Source organism: Cygnus olor, chromosome 28, assembly GCF_009769625.2.
Source record: "Cygnus olor isolate bCygOlo1 chromosome 28, bCygOlo1.pri.v2, whole genome shotgun sequence".
NCBI classification, from domain to species: domain Eukaryota; kingdom Metazoa; phylum Chordata; class Aves; order Anseriformes; family Anatidae; genus Cygnus; species Cygnus olor.
In genome coordinates, this window is record NC_049196.1 from 647,651 (window position 1) to 670,993 (window position 23,343).

Consider the following 23,343-nt stretch of genomic DNA (forward strand, 5'->3'; position numbering starts at 1 on the left):
TGCAGCTCTGACAGACTCATTTATTGCAGATAATCTCCGCCGGGTGATCACAGACAGGGTGTTTATCTTGGCTTGTCAGGAGAGAGCCAATAATCCCCCGTTGGTGTGCCTGTGGGGATAAAACACCGCTGCCGCTGCCCTTTCTGCTGGGGCTGACCCCTCCCGGGGGCCTGGGGGTACCCTGGGGACGTGGCTGTTGTGCAAATCGGGCTGTCTGGTCCCAAACTGGGTGGCTGTGGGTGCTGAGAGCCCGGTGGTGACCCCAAAGAAGGAGCGTGATGGAGTTGGTGGCCACGCTGAGGCTTTCTCTTGGCTCTGCTGGTGGGGACAGGCCAGGAGTGGAGGGTGCTGGGGGGACAATGCCACCCATGGGTGTTGGAGGACCAACGTCACCCATGGGCAGCTGGGCTCCGCTGGCCCCCTGGCGGTGGTGCCGAGGTCCAGCTGCTGCTTTTGGGGTGCCAGGGGTGCTCAGAAGCCGCCGGCAGCGCCCACATTGCGGCAGCAGAGCCCGGCGGCGAGCAGCACGGCGGGCCCCAGGCAGCAGTGCAGCACCCCCAGCGCCTCGCACAGCCCCAGGGCGTAATCAAACCGCTCGAAGATGCCGCAGGTGCTCTGCAGCAGCTCGGCGTGCAGGAGGAAATCCACGGCCAGCCCCACGCTGTAGGGCACCCAGAGCACAAAGAAGAGCCAGCTCGCGCCGGCCCCGGGCCCCCAGCCCGCTCGCTGCCCCCTGCGGACCAGCGCGGCCACCAGCAGCGCGGCCGGCAGCAGCAGGAAGACGCAGAGGCAGGAAGCCAGGTGCAGCAGGTAGGCGAGCGAGAGGACGTCGACGTTTCGGCGGATGCAGCTCACCTCCGGAGCCGCCACCGTGCCGCCGGCGAGCGCAGCCGGCAGGGCCAGCAGCAGCGCCCAGACCCAGATGGATACGGCCAGGCGCTGGCTGCGGGGGTCCCAGTGGCTCCAGACGCCGCTGCAGCACCCGCTGGCCACCAGCAGCCCCTGCGCGAAGACGCTGCAGTGCCACAGCAGCTGGGTGACCTTGCAAGCCCCTGCGCCCAGCCGCCAGCCCTGCCCGATGCCCGCCGCCACCGCTGGCAGCACCGCGGCGAAGAGCCCGGTCGCCACCGCCAGCTGGGCCACCAGCGCTCGGTGGTGTGGCCACGCGTGGGGACACTTGGCCAAGGCCACCAGCAGCGCGCCGGTGGCCAGGGCGGCAGCGACGCAGGTGCTGGCCAGGAAAGCGGGGGCTGCGCGCTGGAAGAAGGGGCAGTAGGTGTTGTGGCAGGGCTCGGAGGCGGTGTAGTCCACGATGTAGTCCTCACTGATGGTGAAGTTGCCCAGGAGGTCCAGCAGATTCACGAAGGTTGCGTTCTGCAGGACTTTGGGGCTCTGAGAAGGAGATCGGGGGGGTGTCAGGTGCCCCGATGGCTGTGGGATGGCACCCGAAATGTCCCCTCTGATGGCCGGGGGGGGTTGTACTTCCCTGGCGCTGCCACCCAAGCGTATGTGGGAACAGCTGGAGCTGGGGCATCCACGTGCGGCATTTATCGGGGAGGGACACCCTGGGCGCAGGGGTCTGCCCAGTGCTGATACCTCGGGGCTGTGGGCTTGGCCCTGCCAGCCCCATTTGTGCAGGAAAATCCAAATTTTCTTACAGCCTCCAAGGTCGGTGCGAAGCCGACCGCGCTGTCTGTAAGCGAGCATTTCCCAGCTCCGAGACTCAGCACCCTGCACCCACCAGGGCTGGGGGAGATGGGCAGGGATCTGTGCTGGGGTGCCCCGTGGGGGTCTGGGCGCAGCTGGCCAGGGGCACTGGGGGTGCTGAGAGGTGCTGGGGCAGTGCAGGAAGGGAAAAGCTCAACAGGCGTGCGGGAAAGCTGGGAGCGGGCTCACCTCGAGATGCTACTCTTTGAAATACAGAGAAAACCGCCCGCTCCAAGCGCCCGGCGGGATGGGAAAGAGGTGGAAGGGGGGGGGGAAGCAGCAGGGCAGGGAGAAGCACTCACCACTGGGATGCAGTTGCCCATGATGTGTCCCCCGGGATGGCACCCGCTCCTCCAGGCGCTGCGATGCTGCTGCGTGCGGTGGCGCAGCTCAGCCACGCGTGCTTGCCGATGGGCACCGTGCGCCCTTGCACGCTGGTGCACGCTCACCCTTGCACGCTCTCCAGTGGGTGCTGTGCACACTGGTGCACGCTCGCTCCTGCTCGGGCTCTGCTCCTCCGGCTCCACGGGGATGAAGGACTGCGGGGTCGAGATAAGGGCTGCCTCCGCAACTGCTCCCTCCCCACCTTGGCAATCACCTCCGCCAGGGCTGAAGGAAACGGGCGGCCACCGCTGCCGGTAAAACTGGTGAGCTGCCAGCATGAGCAATTTCTCGAGCAGGAAATGATCATTTCTTGGCAGAACGACTCAAGTTCATTAAGGAATTTTGTTTACCGGTGCCCCGGCCATGCAGACACTCCTGTTGCTGGGTGTAGAAACCCGCTCTCCAGCCCCGTGTTGGGGTGCAGGATGGGTGCCGTGGGTGCAGGATGCGGGGGGTGCCGAGGGGATGCCAGATCCTGCGGGGGACCCTGGGGTCACCCTGTGGTGCCAGAGGCTGAATCACCCATCCCTGTGCCGCTGCTCAGTGGGGTGCCAGTGGGCTCTGGTGGCACCAGGTGGCCCTGGGGACCCTCCTGCTTGGTGGGAGCATCCTTAGAGGGGGCTGAGGAGGTGGGCTGGGGGCTTGGGGCTGAGGGGGTCTCCATGGGGTGTGCAATGAGCTGAGACATGTCCCCCTCACACCGTGCACTGGGGTGAGCTGTGTGTCCCCCCCCCGCCTTGTTCCCTCCTGTCCCCCCTCATCCTGCATCCCAGGGTGGGGGGCACGGCCGTGGCTCACGCGGGCAGACGCAGAGACGAGCAGCCAGGTAAGGTGTGTAATCCAGATATATTTATAGGATTATTTTCCGAGATTAGCACAGGATATTAGAAAGGTTATAAAGTAACATCGACGTTCGTTGTCTCCCTTTTATGTACATACAAGAACACAGCACAACAACACAGCCCGTCCTCTGCCCTGCCCCACGGCGTGCTCAGAGCTCCGCACAAATATGGCTTTCGTGGTCTATTGAGAGTTCAGTGCCCGTGCCCCACGCCCTGGCCCGCTTCGGATGCCCTGGTGGCACGTGGTGGACACAGGGCTGGGGGTCCCCTGTCCGTGCGGCCAACGGAGCCCCCACGCTCCAGGAGGGGACACTGGGGCTCGGGGAAGTGGCTTGTGCCCCACCGTGCGGTGATGCTGCCCGGCCTCACCGGGTGCCAGCAGCTTGGGACATGAGCCTGGTGTCCGCTCCCCTGTGACCACAAGTCCCTCACGTCCCCGTGCTAGTGCCACAGCACGCCCCGTCGCTCCCTCGTTCCCACGGTGTAGCCCATCATCAGCCACGGCACGTCGCACCACCAGCCCCACACTAGTGCCACGGCGCGTCCCACCGGTGACGCAGCACACCCCCCAGCGACAGGACACATCCCACTGGTGACACAGATGTCCCACCGGTGACACAGCGCGTACCCCCAGTTACACAGCGCATCCCACTGGTGACACGGCGCGTCCCACCGGTGACACAGCGTGTCCCACTGCCAGCTGTCCCGGGAGCACCTCTCCAGCTGTGACCCGTCACCTCTCGTCCCCGCGGCCCCCTTGGCACTGTGCAGAGCGTGGCGCGCGCTGCCCCTCACTCCCGAGCCGTGCTGAGCCCGATGTGGGGCTGTTGTTAAAGGGTGCCCCCAGTCACCGGATCCCCCTGGTGACCTCAGCCCGCACCCCTCGGGACGTGGTGTGGACGATCGCCCCAGCACCCGGCATCACCGTCCAGGTGCAGCCCACAGACCCGATGCGATGAGGGCAGCGCGTAGCCCCCCGCCTCCCCATCGCCCCCCGCACCCCTGACATGGTGTCTCCCCGTTCGCAACCAGTGACCTGGTGCACGTCACCCTGGCACGGGGGCCGCTTTCCTGTCCTGCCCTGGTCCCCATGACGCGGCACCTCCTCGCGATGGCCTAATCCTGGCTCCTCTCACCTGCCCGACCCCAAATCCCCACGTCCTTTCTTCCTGGGGACCCCTCGCCCCCTCTTCCTCCCGGACCCTCGGGGCATCTCCTTCGCAATGATCTGCGCCACGGAGACTTAGAGCGAGAGTGAATCGTACTTGAAAACACGTCCTTGCGTTTTTATTTTAAGGAATTGTGTCTGTTCAATAGTGGATGTTAGAGGTCTTCGGAGAAGCGCCAGGTCACGCAGCGGTACATGCTGTGTGCGCAGTGAAGTAGTTAACAGCATCGGCATTCGCAGCGTTACCTCCGGCAGCAACGTTTGCGTCCCTCGGCGGGAGCTCGGGGCTCCCAGTGGGACCCAAGGCCAACGTCCTCCTCCTCCAAGGAGACGGACGGGGAGGGACAACATGGAGAAAACCGCAGGTTTTCCTCGCCGGGGGCGATGAAGGCTTCGTGCCTCTCTCTCGAGGTGCGTAATGCCCTGCTGACGACGCAGTGAAGCTGGCCGTGCCCGTGCCATGGATGCCACAAATGTGTCCCTTGCTCCCACCTGAACCCAGCACTGTGGCTTCCCCCCCACCCTTCTCCTCGTGCCCAGCTCACGGGGTCTGGATGGGAGCCACGTTTCCAGCCCCAGGGACACCTTGCAGAGGAACCAGGCTCTTCCTTCACCTCCGAGATGAGGCTGCCCACCCCACCGAGGGCTTTCGCTCCTTCCCAAAAGGCTCTCCTCCCCCGGACACCCTGAAATGGAAGTCAAAGGGCAGCTCCTGCAAACCCCTCGCATCCAGACCACAAGATTCTGGGGGGCGGCAAAGCCTCATCCAAGGGTGAGAGAAGGGGCCTGGCTCCCCAGTGAGCCCGGCCCTGTGGATGCGGGGTTGGGGGAAGCACGGGGACCCCGGGGATGCGAAGGGGAAGTTGGAGAAAGCTTCTGGTTTCCATCTGACTTGGAAGAGATGTGGTTTCCCCTGGGGTGAAACAGGTTGGAGGTTGGACAAGTGCCCACCAAATCTCTTTGGAGACCCCCAAGTTACTGAGACACAAAACCCGGGCATTCTGGCTGCTTTTGGCCGCAGCCCTTGGAGCCAACAAGACCTTTTCCAGCTCAGCACCTGCCCCGGGAAGGGGACGGGAAGGACAGGGGGGACACAGAAAGCTCCAAGGAGTGGAACCGATGGAGCCCATCTCCTGGACCAGGAGGAGCCCACACCTCACACTGCCTCTGGGCCACTTGCGGCGTGGTGCTGGTGGTCTCCAGCTTGTAGCACAGGCCAGGGGGACCCCAGCTCACCTCCGTGGAGCCGCGTTGGCTCTTACCAAAGCTGCTCTCAGGATCTAAACCACCTTCCTGGAAGCTCCTGGGGCCCAGCGAAGAGGTGGTTGGTGACGGCCACAGGCTATGCCCAGCAGCCTCCTGCACTGAACATCTCAATAGATGGTTTAAATTGACGACTCCGATCTGACAATTTGCAAACTGGGGCTTTTTTTTTTCTTTTTTCTCTGGATTTGCCCCCAAAACCCCTGCCCTCCCCCCTCCCACTGGGGTGGGAACGGGGAGCCGCGGTGCTCAGCAGCTCCCGGCATCTCCGGGGGCTTTGGCGGTTCCCACCCTGGAAGCTCACCCCCCCCTTCGCACACCTACGGCACGAGGACAGCTCTCCTCCCAAATGGACACTGTTCGACAAGAACCACCAAGGATAAAATCAAGGCAGGGACTCGGGGGTCCACAGCGCTCCCTGTCCCCGTCCTGCAGACCGGGGACGTCACGGAGGGGACAACGAGAAGGTCCCAGCTCCTGGTGGGAGGCACGGGGCGAGCATTGGTGACGCAGAGGCCACCCAGGTGCCCGGAGCTCGTGCTGGAGCCTGGAGCTGATTTTATCCTTGGATGTCAAAAAATAAACCCAAAATGGAGAGAAACAAAGGAAAGAGCTACATCGACCCCAGCCCAACATCCCAACCGAGGGCCCAAAGCAAAGAGCAGCCACGAAACCAAAGCAAAGGTCCAAAGGAAGAAGGAAAGTCGCTCACTCACTGGTTGGTCTGTGTTTCGCGCGAGCGCCGGTCGCAGGGATGGAGGTGCAAGCAAGCAAACGGGGCCGGGGCTTTCGCTGTTCGTAGTAATAACGTTTTGTACAAGTTCAAGAAGAAGCATCATGTCTCAGGCCGGTCGCTCTCCGCTCTCTGTCCTGCCATCCCTCTGTCCGTCCGTCTGTCTGCCCGTGCCGGGCGCGAGAGAAAATCTGTTGGGTTGAGTGGGGTTTGTGGTCTGGTTTCCGTTTCCATCGGGGTTTGCTGGCTCCATTTCTCACCCTCTCTCCAATGCCCCTAAATGAAATACTCCTTCTTGTCGTCGCCGCCGGCTTGGCCGCCCTCTGCGTTGATGATGGCCGTGTCGGCGTCCGGGGCGTCATCGGAGCCCTTGGCCTCGTGGGTCAGGTAGGTACCTGGGGGGGAGAGGGGACAGCGTCACGGCAGGGCCGTGCTGGCTGGGAAACGGAGGCGAGAGAAGTCCTTTGGGTTTGGCCTGAAATGGAAAAGTCGCTGGGCTTCCCCTGGGATAAACCCTGCCTGGGGACCGAGCCTCACCTGGGCTGCTCAGAGCAGCTCACGCCGCCGTCTCTAGCCAGAGGGTGGAAAAATTGCGCTTCCTTGCATGGCTCTGCCCCCCCTGCACCCCCATCCCCGTTCCCCTGAGAGGTTTTCCTGCAAAAGGAGGCTGCAGCTCCGGGAGCCGAGGCGGCTGGGGCAGGGATGGGGGGGCTCTTACTCACACATCACCTCTGCTGGGCTTTGCCGCTGGCTGGATGTGACCGTCTCCCCGTGCCTTACGCATACACCTGCTGGGCGGATGAAAATCCAGGGATGGGGGGTTGGAAACGGTTCCAGGAGGAGGAGGAAGAGGAAGGTGGAAGGCTCAAGGGGGAGGGTGGGGAGGGGGATCAGGCACGGGGCAGTGGCACGGGCACTGCAGGGCTGCGGGTGCCGAGAAGGAGAGATGGAGATGGGGAACGAAGCTGCCTCTGCCCGGTGCTGCCCAGCTCCACCGGGGCCAGCACGGAGGTAGGGAACAGTCCCCAAATCCTCGGGGGGCTCCGTCAGCTGCGCTGGGTGTCTCCGGACGCGGGGCAGGGCTGCGGGACGGGCACAGCCTCCCTTGGCCCCGGGCACCCCGGCGAGGTGGGAGCGCGCCCCGTACCTTTGTGCCTGATCAGGTAGTGTCCCAAAACGATGAGGAGGCTGAGCAGGAGGAAGACGATGACGGCCACCACTCCGCCGATGACCGCGTGGTACGTGCTGGAGGTCGACGGCACCGGGCTGGCGTCTGCCCAGGTGTCAGAGAGGGAGAAAGCAGAGAGAGAGAGAGGAGGGGATGCTGCGGTCCCCGCCGTGCGGCAGAGGCTGCGGCTCGCCCCGTGCATCGCCCGGGGCTGCAGGCGGGCAGGGCCACATCCAGCTCGACCCAGGTGCTGTGGAGGTAAAGAAGGGGCAGGAGCAGAGCCAGGGGGGAAGCAGCGAGGGGGAAGCAGCGGCCGCGGGTGTCGGGGAGCCCTGCAGGGGTGAGCACTGCCGTGGGGCGAGGGACGGCTGGGAGGGGACGGAGCCACGGAGCTCAGAGGTGATGCTCGTAAGGGACAGGGTGGAAAAAGCAACAGGGGAAGACGGAGAAAAGGGTGGGTGGCTCACACAGATGGCCTGCAGCTCACAACTGGCCACGCCAGACAGACAAACAGACGGGGGGGAAGCGGCTCTCCATGGGTGGGGATGTAAGAGGGATGCTGCGGGGTGCTTCGCCCCGCTGGAACGGGATGGGAGGAGGTGTTACAATGGGACCGGAGCCTGGTCGGGCACCTGGGATGTGGCACGGGTGTCCCTGGCCCAGGGCTGGGCCACCGTCCTCCTGCGGAGTGTCTCCGGCCGGGTCAGGGAGCAGCGGGTCCGTAAAGAGAGAGAAATGGAGCTTACGGTACCTTGGACGGGAGCTGGAGTGAAGGATGAGGCGGTGGCCATGGAAGAAGCATGAGAGATGGGCTGGGAAGGGCCCGGCGGAGGGGCTGGAGTGGAGTGAACGTGTGGGGTGGGGAGCTGGGGAAGATCTGGGGAGGACGACAAGAACACAGGGACACCAATCAACCCCCGGGAGGGTCAGGGCCCGTGGGGGGGACCTCGGCTCCCCCCTGCCGTGGTGGGAGCCCATCTTTCTCTGCGGTTTCCTTCCACCACCCCATTCTTCTCCTGCCACCGTCCTCTGGGTCACAGTGGGGACACTTTCCCGTGTCCTACCTGCCAGCACCCCCGGTCACCCTGCGAGGGACCCCGCGGGACCCTCGTGCCCGGGGTCACCCAGCGCAAGGGGCCACCTCCACTCTCCCACGCGCGTCCTCGGGGACTTGGGTCGCGTGGGGCGGCTGCTCCGGTGACGGTGCCCGAGACCCGCGTGGCTCTGGGGGAAAAAGAGGGGGGGATTTGGAAAGGGGGGAACCGAGCCCAGAGGTGGAGCTGGGTGTGGTGACACTGAGCGGGCTGGGGACATCGGTGGCCTCGTGGGTGGGTGCTGAGTGCCCTGGGGTGGGTGCAGGAGCCAGCTCCCTGTGCTGACCCCCGTACCCAGGGTGATGGGGCCACAAGGTGACCAAGCAGGGCCTGCCGAGGACAGACTGCACGCTGTGGGACACTTGGGAGCTCCCCATGGGTGGGCAGCGGGTCTCAGGGGACACTGACCCCAGGGGTGATCGCTGCCGTGTGCTCCTGTCACCCACAGCCATTCGGAGGGGAAGGGGTTGAGGGTGCCCAGAACAAGAAAGGAGAGAAAGGGAAAAGGGATAAAGGGATGCGAAAAGGGAGAAGGGAAAAAAAGGGAAAAGGGAAGAAGGAAAGGCTGGAACATGAAGGATGCTGAAAGATGGGAAGTCCAAGGCTGGTGGAGAGCGGGGAGATGACAAGAGGAGGACGTAGAGAAGGAGGAAAACCCCCAAACCACAGCCAAAAGCAGAGGACAAGACTCCCATCGAGATGAGGGGCTGGGTGCTGAGCACAGCCAGGGGGAGCGCATGGCCCGCAGGGCACAGTGACAGCAAGCAGTGCGGCAGAGCACGTCCAGGGCACGGGGAAGCAGCGAGGGGACAGTGGTGGCAAGGGGACGGGGGCTGCCCCTTCCCCTGCAAGGACAGGCTCTGGGGACACAGGATGCAAGGCAAGCCTGCAGCTCGGGGTAAGCCATGGGGTCGGTGTCCAAAATCTTGGGACGGGGCCACCAGCGCGCCCTGTGGCTCAGTGGGGTCGGTGCTGGCTGGAAACCCGCTTGGGCTCCCTGTGTTTTGCCGTCCCAGAGGCTCCAGATGGGTCCTGGAGACCCCGGTGCTCCCAGCACACCTCCTCCCTCCCGCAGGGGACGGAGCTCAGCCACGTCCCTGCCTCAACCTCTCACAGCCTGATCCGTTCCCCCCCCATCTGCTCTCTACCCCCCCAGCCTCATCCAGCAGCTCCGTGCGGTGCAGGGAAGGGCACAGCAGGGGCTGGATGAGGCCCCAGCAGCTGGGGATGCCCCCAGGCACCGTGGGCTTGCGCCCACCCCATGGCACGGAGCCGCTCTCCCACCACTCCCGGCACCCGTGCACGGCTCCACGGGGCTGTGGTACCAAGGCGGGCGATGCCGGGGGCTGTCCGTGGCCCCCCCAGACCCCTTACCGCTGACGTCCAGGTTGTATTTGGCCACGACGCTGCCCATGGAGCTGGTGGCCGTGCAGACGTAGGTGCCGCTGTCGCTCTTGTTGAGGAAGGGGAAGATGAGGATGCTGTCGGAGCTGAGCTGCAGCGGCGCGTCGCTGCCCTCCTTCTCCCACAGGAACTCCTGGGGGCTGCGGGGCGGGAGGGGGTCAGGCACCTCCGTGGCCCCCACAGCATCCCGGGGGGGACTGGGGAATGCCCGTGGCGGGGGGGATTCACTGCTGTCCTCCGTGGGGCGCGTGGCATCGCAGATGTGAGCCCGCCCTGCTCTGACCCGACCCCCCCCAACCCCAGGGAGGGTTTTGGGGTGCACGGCAGGGGGAAGATGGGTGGGAACGAGCAGCGAGGGGGGGTCCTTACACGGGGTTGCCCTGCCCGTCGCACTGCAGCTGGAGCTTCTCGCCTTCCCGCGGGTACAGGGGGTGTGGCTCGATCTTCGCCGTTGGTTTGTCTGCAAAAGGAGCAGGGGGTGAGCGCCCTGCCCCACGCCCCCAGCTCTGGGGGCCACCCCTCTGTGGCCCCGTCCCCTTCCCCACGTGGCCCTGTCCCCCTGCCAGCCCCGCGTGCCACGTACAGTGGACCTGCAGCTTCTGCGTGGTCGACCTCTCGGAGTTCTGCAGGGACTCGTGGTCCACCGTGCACGTCACCTCGGCGTCGTTGTCCTCCTTGGTGACGCGGAACTCCACCCGACTGCTGACGGTGAAGGTCTTCCCGTTGGGGTCCTCCACCACCTCCGTGCCCTCGGCTGTGGGGACAGGGGACCATTGGAGGTGACGGTCACAGCGTCCCTGCAGAGGGACGGGGCTGGCACGTGTGTTGAGCAAGGGACGCCCTGTCCCCACCCCATCATTGGGAGCAGTGTGGGGTGCTGGTGTGGTCCAGCACCGGGCACATCCGCAGCCCCCGGTGTCCCATCTCTCCCCGCGGTGCCCCACCTGTCCCCGCGGTGCCCCCAGCTCCCCCAGTCCTCGGCACCCACCCTTCAGCTCCTTGTTGCCCTTCTTCCACCGCAGCTGGGCGGCGGGCTTGCTGCCAGAGGAGCGGCAGGTCAGCCGGGCTATCTTCTCCTCATCAATGGGCTGCTCGTGGCCAAAGATTTGGGGTTTCTGGGGGATTCCTGGGGGAGGAGGAAGGGAGAAAGTCAACGACCTCTTAGCTCTGTGCGTGCCGCTGTCCAGAGATGGATGCGTGGGGAGAGACGCATCGATAGATGTGACGAGGATGGGTTAATGGGCTGGGACATGGGGTGGCACGGATGACCGGTCACCCATTTGGTGTCCCGCACATGGGGCAGAGGCAGGGGGGAGGCTGGGAGCGAGCAGGGGGTACCAGCACGTACCCAGCACGGTGACAAGAGCCTTGGCGGTCCGCACGGGCATGGTGAAGATGGAGCAGGTGTACTCCCCCTCGTCCGACAGCACCACGTCGCTGATGCTGATGGTCAGCTCATTCGGCGTGGACCTCTCCAGCTGGATCCTGTTGTCTCGCAGGGCTGGGGGACAAGGGACAGCGGGGCAAGTGGCAGAGGCGCAGGGCCACCAGGCTCCTTCCCTGGCTCCTGTTTTAACCCGGCGGCACCACCTCCCTCTGCCCGACGTCCCCGTCCCGTCCCCGAGTCCCCGCACGCACCTCGTTTCTCCCCGAAGTAGAGGGTCTGCTGGGCAGGGTTGGACCACTGCAGCGAGGAGTCGTCGGGGTCCTCCACCTGGCACTTGAGCACCACCGTGCCGCCGGCCACCACCGTCTCATCCGACGTCGTGGGCTGGCTCTCTGGGCGCAGAAAGGAGAGGTCAGCGGGGGCCCCCCCCGGCATCACCTCTCCCCTGGGGCACGCGAGCATCGCTGAGCGACCGAGAGAAGGCAGCGAGGGCCACGGCGCTGTCCCCAAAGCCCCGGGACATGCAGGGCTCTAGCACTCGGCTGACACCACGCACGGTCCCTGGGGGTGCTGGATGATGCTGAAGGGAGCTGGGGTGCCCCGGGAGGCTGCAGGAGAGCCTGGCACAGGCACGAGCACCAGCTGGAGCTGCCTCCGCGCCCCATGCAACAGGATGCCCTGCTGCCTGTCCATCTCCAGCCCTGCCTCCAGCAAAAGCTGCTTTTTGAAGCAGGTCACCGTGTCCCTTGCTGGGGGTGCTGCTGCTCCCCGGTCCTCCCCATCCCTTCCACCTCCTCCCGGGATGCGTTTCCCTAGCGCGGACATCGCTGCGGAGCAGCCCAAGGGCAGAGAGGAGCACCGGGAGGATCAGATAACCCCCGGGTGCCCCAAGGACGGCTATTTTGGGAGAGCCGACGTGCCGGCGAGCCGAGCTGCCCCGCAGAGGAGGGGGACGCTGGGGACGCTCGCCCAGCCTGGAGGTCGCACGCAACAAGCAGCCCAACCCTGCTGCAGTTTGTACTGGATGCAGTTTCACAAAGCATCATCCTCCATCGCGGCACTCAAATTCTGGCAGGGATTCGGGCTCAGGACCCAAGCTGAGGGATCCTGCCCTGGGCACCCGCAGCACAGTCCTGATTTCATTTCCCTGCACGATGCCTGCTGTCGGGGAGAAGCTCCAGTTAGCAGAAGCCGCCTGTTTTGGGCTGAATTTCTCCCTTTTCTGCCCAGAGTGATGAAGGAAAATATTTTCTCTTGCTGACATTGCAAATTCCCCAAGGCTATCGCAGGGAGCAGGAAGGAGCAGAGAGATTGGGGCTGGGAACGAGGACTCCAGGCTTCCCAGGCTCGTGCTGAACTCAAGGAAACTCCAGGCTAGAAAGCGTGTGAAACCCCACTCGTACCAGCCTGGGGCATGCAAGAATGAAAATCTCCCAGAGATGCATCAAATTTGGATTAAAAACGTTCCCAGGGTTCAAGATTCCTTCTCCAGCCCCAGGAAATTGCCGTCACCGACGCCTGTACTTCACGCTCGCTGTTCAAACTCCGCTCCTCTCCACTTGCTTGGGTTTAACAGCCAGCTGAAGAGCCTCTGCTTCCCATCTCCTTCCTCGCAGATATTTATAGGTGCTGACCGAGTCTTCCCCATCCTTGCCACGCGCTGGCCTGGGCTCCTGAGCTGTTAACTGTGACGGATGCTCCGCCCTGGTGCACCTCCAGCCTACTCGAGCGTGGTCCCCGTGCCTGTGCCACAGTCCCCACGCGTGCGGGTGGCTCTCCGGAGGGTCTGCGGGGCCTGATCCTGGGGATGGTGCCTGGTGAGTGGCGCCCGTGCCCCTGCCGTGGTGCACACTGGGTGCACGAAGACAGCCGGAGACTGAGAGCTGGGGACTGGGTGGATGTCTGTCGGCTTGTTTTAATTCGGTTAACGATGGTCTCGTGCTGCTACGACCGTAATTAGGGGATTAGGCTGCTCCAAGCCACTGTTGTCCAAACTCAGAGCGCTACCACTCCGCCGTAACTGAGGACAGGGCATAAAACTCACACAGGAGAGGACAGTCCCACAATCTCTTAATTAACGCAATTACCATCGCCTGCCACAGCGCTGGCCTCATTAAGGTATTAACGCAGGGAGAGGCTCAGCAGAGGATGGGGGCACTGGGTGTCTGCGGTGCCTCCAGCATGCAATGGCCCCGGGATCCTGGAGCACCCCCGACGTTTCGGCTGGATCCCCCTGCCCAGCTCCAGCATCCATGGGTGGAGAGATCCCCCCGGGTCCTACCCCCCGACCTTGGGACCCCCGTCCTGACCACAGAAACCACCCCGGAGATTTCCTCCCCCTGCTTTGGCTCCGTGCCCCGGTGGCATCAGGGATCTGTGCCGCAGAGCCCCGACGTCCCCAACCCCACGGAGAGACCCCGGTGCCGCAGAGCCGCGCTGCCACGACCCAGATCCCCGCTCGCCTCCGTGCCCGACAGCTTGGCGGAGCAGATGGGCACGGCTGGGCTGCCTTGATTTAATTAAAACCCGCCGCGGCTGGAACGTGCCGGCCCTTGGCAGCACAGGGACACCGCCGCCACGGGACAGGGGAGCCACCGCGGGGAGCTTTGTCCCATCCTGCAATGGCACAGGGAGGGGACAAAGCAAGGTCCCGGACTCTCCTTACTCTGCTGTCCCTAGACATGAGCAAGGAGGGTTGGGGACCCCAGGAGGACACGAGCACCAAGGCTGCCATTCCAGGGAGGGGACACGGGGACACCGAGCACCGGGAGGACGCCTGGTGCACCGTGACTGCTCCAGCACTGTGCGGAGCATCCCCTGCACCAACAGCAGAGAGCGTTGGGTCCGTGTTGGCACCTGGATCCAACCAGCCCCCACGAGCACGGGGACAGTGGGGACAGGTGCCGGATGCTCCAGGAAGCATCCGTGCTCACCGTGCCAGTGCCCGCTGCCAGCACAGAGCCGCTGCCACCTGACAGCCTGGGCTGGTGCCGGCCCCTCGCCCTGGCACGGAGCATCCCTCGGCCATGCTGCCTTGGGCACCCCAAGCCCGGTGTGCTGTTTGGGGTTCCAAACTTGCTCTGTGGGGTTGGGGTGATGCACAGCCCCACACGGTGCTGTTGCAGCCAGCCCAGGCCCCCCGTGTCCCGCCTGGCCCTGCCACAAAGCAGCGCTCCCAGTGCTCCGGGCTCCTCTCCAGCATCTCCAGGAGGGGGAAGCAGATCCTCAGCTCCACAGCTCTGCACTTCCACCACCGCTCCCTCGCTGTCCGTCCCAGGCCCCTGCCCAACATTCCACAACAGCACGAGGTGCGCGAGCAAGCAGCGAGGGCTGCAAGCAGCCGGAGCGCCCGGGGCTGCCCCGCTGGGACCCTCCTGGAGGAGGTGGCCAGGCCCGGGGGAAGCGGGACAAAAACGATGCTCGGGCACCCCACAAAGCACCACGGGCACCTGGTTTTGGCTGGGAGCTGCTGCCTGCGCTCATTCCAGATCCTGGCCGGCACAGGGAAATCAGAGGCGCGCCACGCTCCAGAAAAATCAGTACTTCATTAATTAAACCTGTGCACTTTTGCAGGGGGCTGCAATCGGATTTATGAGGGGAAAAACAATATTCACGTCTCTCCTGGCCCCCCAAGCCAGCGGCAGGGCCTGCTCAGGCGCTCCCCAAAACCCTGGTGTCCTCATCCAGGCGCTCCCTCCTGGGGAAGGTCGCCTCCTCTCCGAGGAGCGTGTTTCGGTCCCACAGCCGGTGGAAGGGGAAGCTCCATCCCAAACCGCACTGCTGGCACCACCGGAGCCTCTCGAGAGCTTTGAGCCCGGTGGGTTTTCGGCGCGGCTCCGACATCTGCTGCGCGGGCTGATCCGGGCGGCGCGTGAATCCACAGTCTGGGCTGCCCAGAGCCCGACTTCAGGCTCCGCCACGCAAGCAGCTGCCTCGCTCCAGATTTTGTTAGGAGGGGGAAACCTGCTCCGGTTTCCATGCATCTGCTCGGCGCCGCGCTCCTCTTCCTCGCACGTCTGCGGAGGATGGGGGGTGTTTGTGCACAATCGATGCACCCCAGTCCCTCCGCGGTGCTCTCCTGCTGGCAGCGATGATCTGGCAGCACCGGGTCCCCTCCTACCCGGTGCCATTTGGGGTTTAATCTCCAGGTGACATGTCAACAGGAACACTCGCTGGGAGCAGAAGGAAACACGGCCCCAAGGAGCCTGCTTCCAACCCCAAGCAGGGCCTAAACCAAGCCCCATGTCCCAACGCCACATTTTGCCTGATTTCTCCGACCGCAGGCACACACAAGAGCAGTTTCCAGGAAGGAGCAAAGCAAGGGCAGAGCTCAGCTCTGTGTCACAGCCTGCTCTGAACCCTGGGACTTTGCTGGGCTTCTCCCGGTGCCTTCACCCACGGCACCCCGTGGATCATCCCCAGCATCCTGCAGCTCCGAGGGCACCGAGGTCCCACAGGGTCCTGGCTCCTGCTGTGGGGGCACCAGGGGTCACCTCCCTGCCGGGGGTGGACAACAAGGGGGGAGCTGTCAGCCCTGCCTGCCACCTGACCAGGGTTGAGCAGCTGAAACGAGGCCAGCAATTAGCAACAAATCCAGGAGCAGCAGCTGAAGGGAACGGGTCTGAAGCTCTCGGCTGATGGGGTGGATGCTCCTCGCCTCCTCCTGGCTCAGTGCCCCTGCGCTGCACCTCGAGGGAGCATCCCCTGCTCCGGGGGGGGGGGTTTCTCCCCACCCCACACCCATCACTCTCCTGCTCGCCCCAGGGCCGAGTGAAGCCTCTGCAGAGCACTGGGACGGATCCAGCTGCTGTGGGGGCCAGGGAAGCCCTCCGATGGCAGCGGCAGCTCCCGCCTGCAGCGCTGGCAGCCGCACAAAGGCAGGTGCCACCGGTGCCTCTGCTCAACCACGCTCGCGCCTTGCCGGCAACTCGGCGAGAGGCAGCGATGGGGGATCCCGACGCAGGGTACAGCGGCTGCTTCTCCTGCCGAGGCCACCTGCAGGCCCGTGGCCACCCCGCAAGGCCAGGGCTGGTCCCCTGGGTCATGGGCCAAGACCTCCCTGGGGCCCCAAGAAGTGCCCCTGGTGTGGATGTGGTCACGCAGCCACCGCAAGCCACAGCACCTCCTTGGAGTCCCCAAAAGGAGAAAGAGCCACAGGGGATCCAGGGAGGCTGGGAACCCTGGAAGCCAGCCCTCCTCCTCCCGTCAGCAGGCAGGGACCAGCTGGCCCCATCCCCTCGTGTCTGGGGGGATCACGGGATGGGTGGGGAGGGAGCTCCAGGCCCCCCTGCACCACGCCAGGCTGCCCAGAGCCCCGTCCATCCTGGCCTCCGACACTTCCATGGCTGGGACATCCTCCTCCTGCCCCAGAAGGACACCCTTGGTCCGTCCCCCTGCATCTCCCAGCCTTGGACCTCCCAAAATCTCGCCTCGCCTCCGGCAGGGGACCATCTCCGAGGGCTCTCGGCCCCTTGGACGGGGAGTGGCTGATCACTACTTTTCCAAGCGTGTTTTTTAGCTCCTACCCTAAGGCCAATCTCCACCATGAGTGTTGCCAAGGAAACGAGCTCTTTGCTTTGACAGTTCTGTTTTAAGGATCTCCTGCCTGCCCAGCGAGGTGTCTTCGAAATGGTTGCTTCAGATGCCCCGGCGGTTTGCTTGTTGCTTTGCAGGCATCCAAACACGCGCCCGGCTCTGCCCAGGCTGGCAGGAGAAATTGCTGCTGCCGACTGTCCGAGGATTAAACACACAAGTTGTGCACGAGGGCATTTGTTACCTGGGAATAAGAAATAATTCCCTCTGTTCTGGGAAACCCTGGCGGCTCCGCTCCTTGCCCAGGGGCTGGCGTGCCTGCTGGTGGGCGCCGCACATCGACGCCGCGTCCTGACTTCCCAGAAAGAGGAGGGAAAAGTCATTTTGGAAGAAAAAAATTAGGGTTGAACCCCACCAGTCCTTCACATGGCTGCAACAGATGCCGCGATAGATGCTCCGCTGTGGCCGGCTGCAGCAGGGAGCCCCCAGATCCCAAGGGATGCCCGAGGGTAACAGAGCTCCGAGCTTCAGCTGCGTGCCACCAGCTCCCCTCTGCCACCGCCCAGACTCTGCCTTTTGGAGGTGAAGCCCCCAGCGTCATGGGGAGAGAAAAAAAGGCCCAAAGTGGTGAGATGTGGAGCAGCAGAGCGGAGCCCCCCGGGGGAGCCCCGAGATGCTGACCTGCAAGGGCAGAGGCAAGCCAACAGCACCGCACAGATGCCACGGAGCACATCCTGCCTCTGGAAAACAGCTCCCCAGGGCACACGGGGCAGCAACATCCCATCAATTCCTCTGTTCTGGCCCGATCAGTGCTCTGCTTGCTGCTGAAGATCAGCAAAGGCTTCCCAGGGCGTGCAGCGGCCACAAGTCAGGGCCCCATCAATAGCAACAGGGCAGCACAGCACCTCGGGAGCCTCGAGCGACAGCAACTGGCTGGAAAAACTGATGCTGCGCACCGGGGCTCGCCTGTAAACAGGCTGAGCTGGAAATAAAGAGGCTGAGGAACCGCATCTGGGGATGGAGCCACGCACCCAGGCGCCACACGGGGATTCAGGTGCCCAGGTCCCTGCCCCAGCTCGGTGTGGGATGCCCCGGGGGGCTCAGCAGCCGCGGTGGCTGCCACCGGTCCCGCGGCCTCACCGCATTACAGCGGAGGCCAAGCGTGGCGCTGCGCAGGTGACCGGAATGGTTAAACATCTTCCTGCCCAGCCCTCGGCGCCCGTCTCCGCTTCTCCGCCTTCCTCCGCTGTTATTTATGCTCGCGGTGCGGAGCCTCGCCTGGCTCCTGGCACCGAGGATGCTCGAATCCAACCTAAACCGGCCTTTCTGTGCCTGGCTCCTCCGCCCTTCCAGCAGAGCACGGCGAGAGGCTGGGACAGCACCGGGAGCTCGTCCCCAGCAGGATGGAGCCCCAGCTCTGTCCGTGTGTGTCGGTACCGCGCCGGCGGCTCCGCTGCCGCACCGTTTTGCACCCGCGTGCCCAACTGGGAGCGGAGGGGAGAGAACTGGACCAGATGGTTCAAGCTGAGCTGCCCCAGTAATCCGGGCAGGATCGGGTACATCTGCCTGCGTGGGTGTCACCGTGCTGGCATCCCCTCCAAAGGCCCACCGAGGGCATGATTCAATCTGTGCCCTGCCGGGGCTGCGAGAGGATCCCCAGGATGGGGCTGGGCACGGGGGTACCACGGCACCTGCCTGCACATGGGGCACGGCACTTCCCCAGAGGCGTCTGCATGAGCAGACCGGGCTCTACAGCAGCAAACACCAGGAGAACAAGCCTGGTGGCACGCAAACGGAGCCCACCAAGCGCCAAGACCACCGCCACGCCACCTTGGGCACGCGCTCAGGTTCTGCAGCCCCTCCTCGCTCAGGCTGCTGCTCCCCTGGCGAGTCCCCGAATGGCACCTTGGCTCGGGGTAAAACTAGGTTAAAACCGACCTAGTGAAAACAAACAAAAATGTTAGCTTTCCTGCAGATTCCTCCATCTGGCGGCGTGCCGGGCCGTGCCAGCTCCGGGGCGAGCACCCAGATGTAGCCGCCCCCGGTCCCTCCGGCAGCTCTGGCAGCCCTGGGGAGGCACAAAAGCAGAGCAGGGGGAGGCAGCGGCTCGCAGGCAGGGGACCACACACGGGGGGTCCTGGACATACCGGCGCTTCCCTCCGTCCCCTTCCAAAGGGGTGCCTGGGTTTGCGATGGAGGCACATCTTGCTTGGGCAGCAGTACCCTGGGGTTGTTGGGATGCTTCCCCAGCCCTGCACGAACGCCCCCTGGCTCCGTGCTGCTCCGTGCCAAACCCGAGGAATTCTTGGGATCAGTTCCCGCCCGCGCCAGCACGTCCCCTCGCTGTCTGGGTATGCCCAGGGCAGCTCTGTGGGACTTATCCCAGGCATTGTCTTCAAATCCAACCTGGGTTGAGCCTGCCATGCCGTGCCAGGGTGCTGAGCAGCGGCTTTTCCGCCCCAGCTCCCCTCCGCTCGGATGCTCCGTTTCGGCCGATTTCACTGATCCCTGGCCACGGTGCCAGAGCTGCTCGCCTTCCCCCAACAGGCAGCTGGTGGGAGCCCCCCGAAAGGGGGCTGCAGGGGTACGGAGGGGTCACACTCGCCCCCCTCGTGCCATGCCAGGGCCGTCACCGCTTGCTCTGCCCCAGTTCCGAGGCCTCGTGCTGGGAGCGAACGGGGAGCCCTGGTGGCACTGCGCATGGGTCGGGTACAGGCATGGCCCCACGCAGCGAAAAGGGGATTACATTATCCTCCGACAGCTCCTGAGGGACACGGAGCTCTTGGCAGCCACCTTGGGGACAGGAACCAGCCCCCAGCCGTCCCCTCGCCCAGCCACAGGCTCCCGGTGCCACCGGGGGTCCCACGCAGGGTCCCACTGCTGCAGGTGCCATTTGTGGTCCCACCTCCGTGCCCAGCGTCCCCCTGACACCTGCAGGAGCCCTCCCGTGAGCTGGGGAAGGGCGAGCAGTGCCGCTGTCCCCGAAGCTCCCCCGAGGTGACCCACGGCCACCACCCAGCCTCAAAATGCTGCTTCCAGCCGGGCAGGGGGTGCATCTTACAGCAGGACACCAGCTGGGAGCACGGAGAGAGCCCCTCCAGCGTGCCCTGGCCAAGCAGCCCTCTCCAAAAGAATGGTGCCACCCTTCCTGATGGGGACAGGGTCCCAAAGCCCCCCAGACCCTAAATACTGAGGGCTTTCTAGTGGCAGGGGAACGGGCACAGGACAAGTGGAACGGCTCCGGTAGGGGACAAGGGACGCGAGCCCCGCTCCGTGCTGCGCCCCACGGGACAGCTCTCCTCGTGCCACCCACGGTTTGTTGCCAAGAGCGAGGGGGCGCCGAGAAAAACAGCCCCGGGGAGCTCAGTTTTGGCACGCCAAGGCTTCCCCTGGGAGCAGAGCAGGGCGCCGCTCAAACAAAAGGCTCCCACAGCTCCGGGGAGCGGAATAACGCGGGGGGAGCAATCCTCGCGGCGCGGCCGACCACGCAACGCAGCCCAAACACTGAGCAATGTGCCGACGGCAGCACGGCTCCGGCCAAGCCCACGACCGCCGCCTGGCAGCGCCAGCTCCGCCACAGCCCCGAAATCTCCCCCTCCCAAGCCACGCGGGGAGGCGCGAGGCTGCGGCGCCGCCGGGTCGGTGGCGGCTCCTCCAGCACCTTCCAGCACCGCGCTCGGCTCGCCGGGGCGCCCTGGGGTCCCCTGGGCTTTCCACGGCGGCTGCCGGAGAGCCCGGGGACAAATCCTGCAGCATCACCGCGCCCTCGGACGTGCAACTCAGGACCACAGCCACCAGCACCGCTCCCCCCACCGGGGCTCTTGCTCGGCCCCACAGCCACCCCCGGCCCCAAACAGTCGCGGTTTGGGTTCCTGCGGGAGCCCGGGGGCCACAACCTGCAGGAAAACAGAGCCACGAACCCCCCCCCCCCCCCCCCCCCCCCCCCCCCCCGCCCCGGGGTGATGCTGCGTGTGACAGCCACCTCCTCCAAGCCACCGGGGGGAGGGGGGGTCCGCTGCTTGCAGGGTGCAGGTGCCCCCCCGGGGACCCCCCCTCCCCTAAAAGCCACCTCCCCGAGCGCCTCCAGACGGGAACCGGGGGGTTGACGGGGCATTCAGCTCCGCACGGCGATGGGGAAAAAAAAAAGAAATCCAAAAAACCCCAAAGCGCAACCATTTACGAGCCCCCCCCCCCAAATGATATTTGCTTTGCGGCACTTCATTAAAGGCCGCCCGGCCACGCAGCACAGCGCGGGTAAACACCCTTTGTCTGGAGGGCTCGGGGGAGCTGCGTGCCCCCGCAGAGCAAACACGCTGGGGATTTATGGGATGCTCGGGGATTTATGGGATGCTCGGATGCCATCAGACGCCTGCGCCGGGGCTGTGCCCAGCTGTGTGTCCCCCCCCCCCCCCCCCCCGCCGCCCAGACCCCCCCCCCAACCCCCCTCGGGGGGGGCAGGGCAGTGCTGAGCCTCCGAACGGGCGCTCCCCTCCCCGAAATGGGGGATTTAGGGTTTTTCTGGGGGTCCTCAAATCTAGGGGGGGGGGGGGGGGGGCTGCCCCACCCCATAAGGCTGTCACCGTCACCCCCTCCCCGCCCCAAATCCGTGGAGGATGTCACCATCACTGTGCCCATCTCATGGAGGTGTCACCATCACCCCCCCCACAATAAATCCCTGGACGATGTCACCAACGCCCCCCCCCCCCCCCCCCCAAAATCTCAGACATTGTCACCATCCCTCTGCACACCCCCCCCCCCCCCCCGAGGATGTCACCAGCACCCTGCCCACCCCACAGGGCGGTCACCAGCACCCTCCCCTCTCCAAAACCCAGCCGATGTCACCACCGCCCTGCCCATCCCTGGGGGGACGCAACCATTGCCCCCCCCCCCCCCCCCCAACCCAAAAAACACCACCACCACCCTGCCCACCCCGCAGGGCTGTCATCCCACTGGGGTGCCACCACCGCGCGTGTCCCCACCCCACGGGGGTCTGTCCCCAATCCCCATAGAGGTCTGTCCTCCATCCCCACGGGGGTGCCCCCACTGTGTCCCCCCACCCCATAGGGGTCTGTCCCCCTTGTGGGGGGGTGTCTGCCCCCGATCCCCATGGGGTTGTCACCACCGTGCACCCCCCCAATCCACAGGGGTGCCACCACCGGGCACGTCCCCACCCCATGGGGGGCCAGCCCCCATAGCCAAGGTCCACCCCCCATCCCATGGGGGTGCCACCACCGTGTCCCCCCACCTCATAGGGGTCTGTGCCCCCATGGGGGGGGGGGGGGCGGTCTGCCCCCCAATCCCACGGGGTTGTCACCACCGTGCACCCCCCCCCCCCCCCAATCCACAGGGGTGCCATCACCGGGCAAATCCCCACCCCATAGGGGTCCGTCCCCCACCCCACGGGGGTGCCACCCCCGCGTACCCCCACCCCATAGGGGTCTGACCCCAAAATGTGGGGCTGCCCCCCCCCCCACGGGGGTCTGCCCACCCACCCCCGGGGGGCTGCCCCCCATCATCTCCCCAAGGCTCGGTGCGGGGGGGAGAGGGGGGCCTAAATGTCGGCCGTGCCCCCCCGGGGTCCCCCCCGTGCCGGGAGGGGCCGGGCTCCGCCGCCCGCCGGGGCCTGTCTGGAACCTTCCGCCGCCCCGGCCCCGCCCCGGGCGGGTGCGAGGCGGCGGGGACGGAGAACGGGGATGGGGATGGGGGGGGCCACACACGGGGGGGACACGGCGGCGGCCAGCACCGGCGCCTCCGTGACCTTGAGCCCCGCCGCCGCCGCCGCCTCCTCCCGGGGCCGCGGCTCCCGCTTCGCTCGCCCGGGGCCGGGGCGGGCCCCGAGGGCAGGGCCGGGGCGGGGCGGCGGGGGCGGGCCCGGGGCGGGCGGCACCTGCCGGGCACCGCCGCGCCTGACCCACATAACGGCGGGGCGCCGCCGGTACCCCCGTTAAAGCCCCGTTACCCCCCCCGTTACCGCCCCGTTACCCCCAGCCCCTCCTCACCGCCGGGCCGCCGTTATCCCCTTGGGATGCGGAGGGGAAAGGGGGGGGGGGGCGGGGGGGGGCCTCGTTACCCCCCCTCCCCGCTCCATTCTCCCTCCCGTTCCCTCCCCCCCGGTACCGGCGCCCGCCGCCCGCTCACCGTCCCGGGAGAGGTTCCCCTTGGCGGCGCCGAGGAGGAGCAGCAGGAGGCTGAGCGCTGAGGGCGGCATGGTGGCAACCGGGGCCGAACCGGGGGCGAACGGAGCCGAGCCGCAGCGCGGGGGGGGGGGGGGGGGGGGGGATGGGGGGCGTCGGCGGCGTCGGCGACGGCTCCGGTCCCGTCGCCGCTCTCCCGGTCTGGAGCCGGCGGTGCGGCAGCGGCGGGGATTAAATAGAGCGCGAGGGAGAGACCATTCGCGCCGCGCCGGCGGGGGGGGGGGGGGAAGGAGGGAGGGGGGGGGCCGCGCCGGTGCCGCCCCCATCTGTCCCCGGGTAAACATGCCCGCGCCGGCCGCCGGTTCGCCCCCCCCCCGCGTGCTGTGGTGCGATCCGCGTGAGGGGCTCCCCCCGCGGGAGGCAGGTGGGCGAGGGGCTGAGGGGGGGAGCGTCGGGGATGGGGGGGGGGGCACGGTGGGGTGGGGGGGCTGTCACCGGTCCCTGGTACGGATTGGGGGGGGGGGCCC

General features: G+C 65.8%; 2 protein-coding genes across 13 annotated transcripts; both read right to left on the reverse strand.

Moving 5' to 3' along the window:
• Positions 1-2,346, reverse strand: ACKR1 (atypical chemokine receptor 1 (Duffy blood group)). The gene is made up of 2 exons (XM_040538846.1): positions 2,010-2,346; positions 1-1,392 (listed from the first exon to the last, which is right to left on the reverse strand). The coding sequence occupies exons 1-2, from the start codon at positions 2,028-2,030 to the stop codon at positions 472-474; spliced, it is 942 nt and encodes a 313-aa protein (XP_040394780.1). The 5' UTR covers positions 2,031-2,346; the 3' UTR covers positions 1-471.
• A 572-nt stretch (positions 2,347-2,918) lies between these two features.
• On the reverse strand, positions 2,919-23,077 carry CADM3 (cell adhesion molecule 3). 12 transcript variants are annotated; one of them, XR_005814913.1, is made up of 13 exons: positions 22,982-23,076; positions 22,821-22,950; positions 11,402-11,542; positions 11,112-11,264; positions 10,752-10,889; positions 10,347-10,517; positions 10,133-10,223; positions 9,734-9,903; positions 8,017-8,142; positions 7,245-7,370; positions 6,827-6,888; positions 6,358-6,492; positions 2,919-6,261 (listed from the first exon to the last, which is right to left on the reverse strand). XR_005814913.1 is itself a non-coding variant. In XM_040538837.1 (13 exons), exons 2-12 carry the CDS (start codon positions 22,888-22,890, stop codon positions 6,374-6,376), a joined length of 1,374 nt encoding a protein of 457 aa, XP_040394771.1. In that variant the 5' UTR covers positions 22,891-22,950; positions 22,982-23,077; the 3' UTR covers positions 2,919-6,261; positions 6,358-6,373. The 12 variants fall into 12 exon arrangements, 10 of the variants coding, with proteins under 10 accessions (XP_040394771.1, XP_040394770.1, XP_040394772.1 ...); XR_005814912.1 differs by having other exon boundaries at positions 2,919-6,288; XM_040538837.1 differs by having other exon boundaries at positions 6,820-6,888; positions 22,982-23,077.
• Between the last annotated feature and the right edge of the window lie 266 nt (positions 23,078-23,343).

Excerpts from the sequence above, each read along its gene's own strand:
- ACKR1 (XM_040538846.1), bottom strand. The coding sequence starts at position 2,030 with ATGGGCAACTGCATCCCAGTG. Across the intron at positions 1,393-2,009 it reads TGGGCAACTGCATCCCAGTG|AGCCCCAAAGTCCTGCAGAA; the intron begins GTGAGTGCTTCT and ends TCTCCTTCTCAG.
- CADM3 (XM_040538837.1), bottom strand. The coding sequence starts at position 22,890 with ATGCCGCCCTCAGCGCTCAGCCTCCTGCTGCTCCTCCTCGGCGCCGCC. Across the intron at positions 10,224-10,346 it reads GCAGAAGCTGCAGGTCCACT|ACAAACCAACGGCGAAGATC; the intron begins GTACGTGGCACG and ends CTCCTTTTGCAG. Across the intron at positions 6,493-6,819 it reads AAGCCCAGCAGAGGTGATGT|GTACCTACCTGACCCACGAG; the intron begins GTGAGTAAGAGC and ends TCTCCCCCCCAG.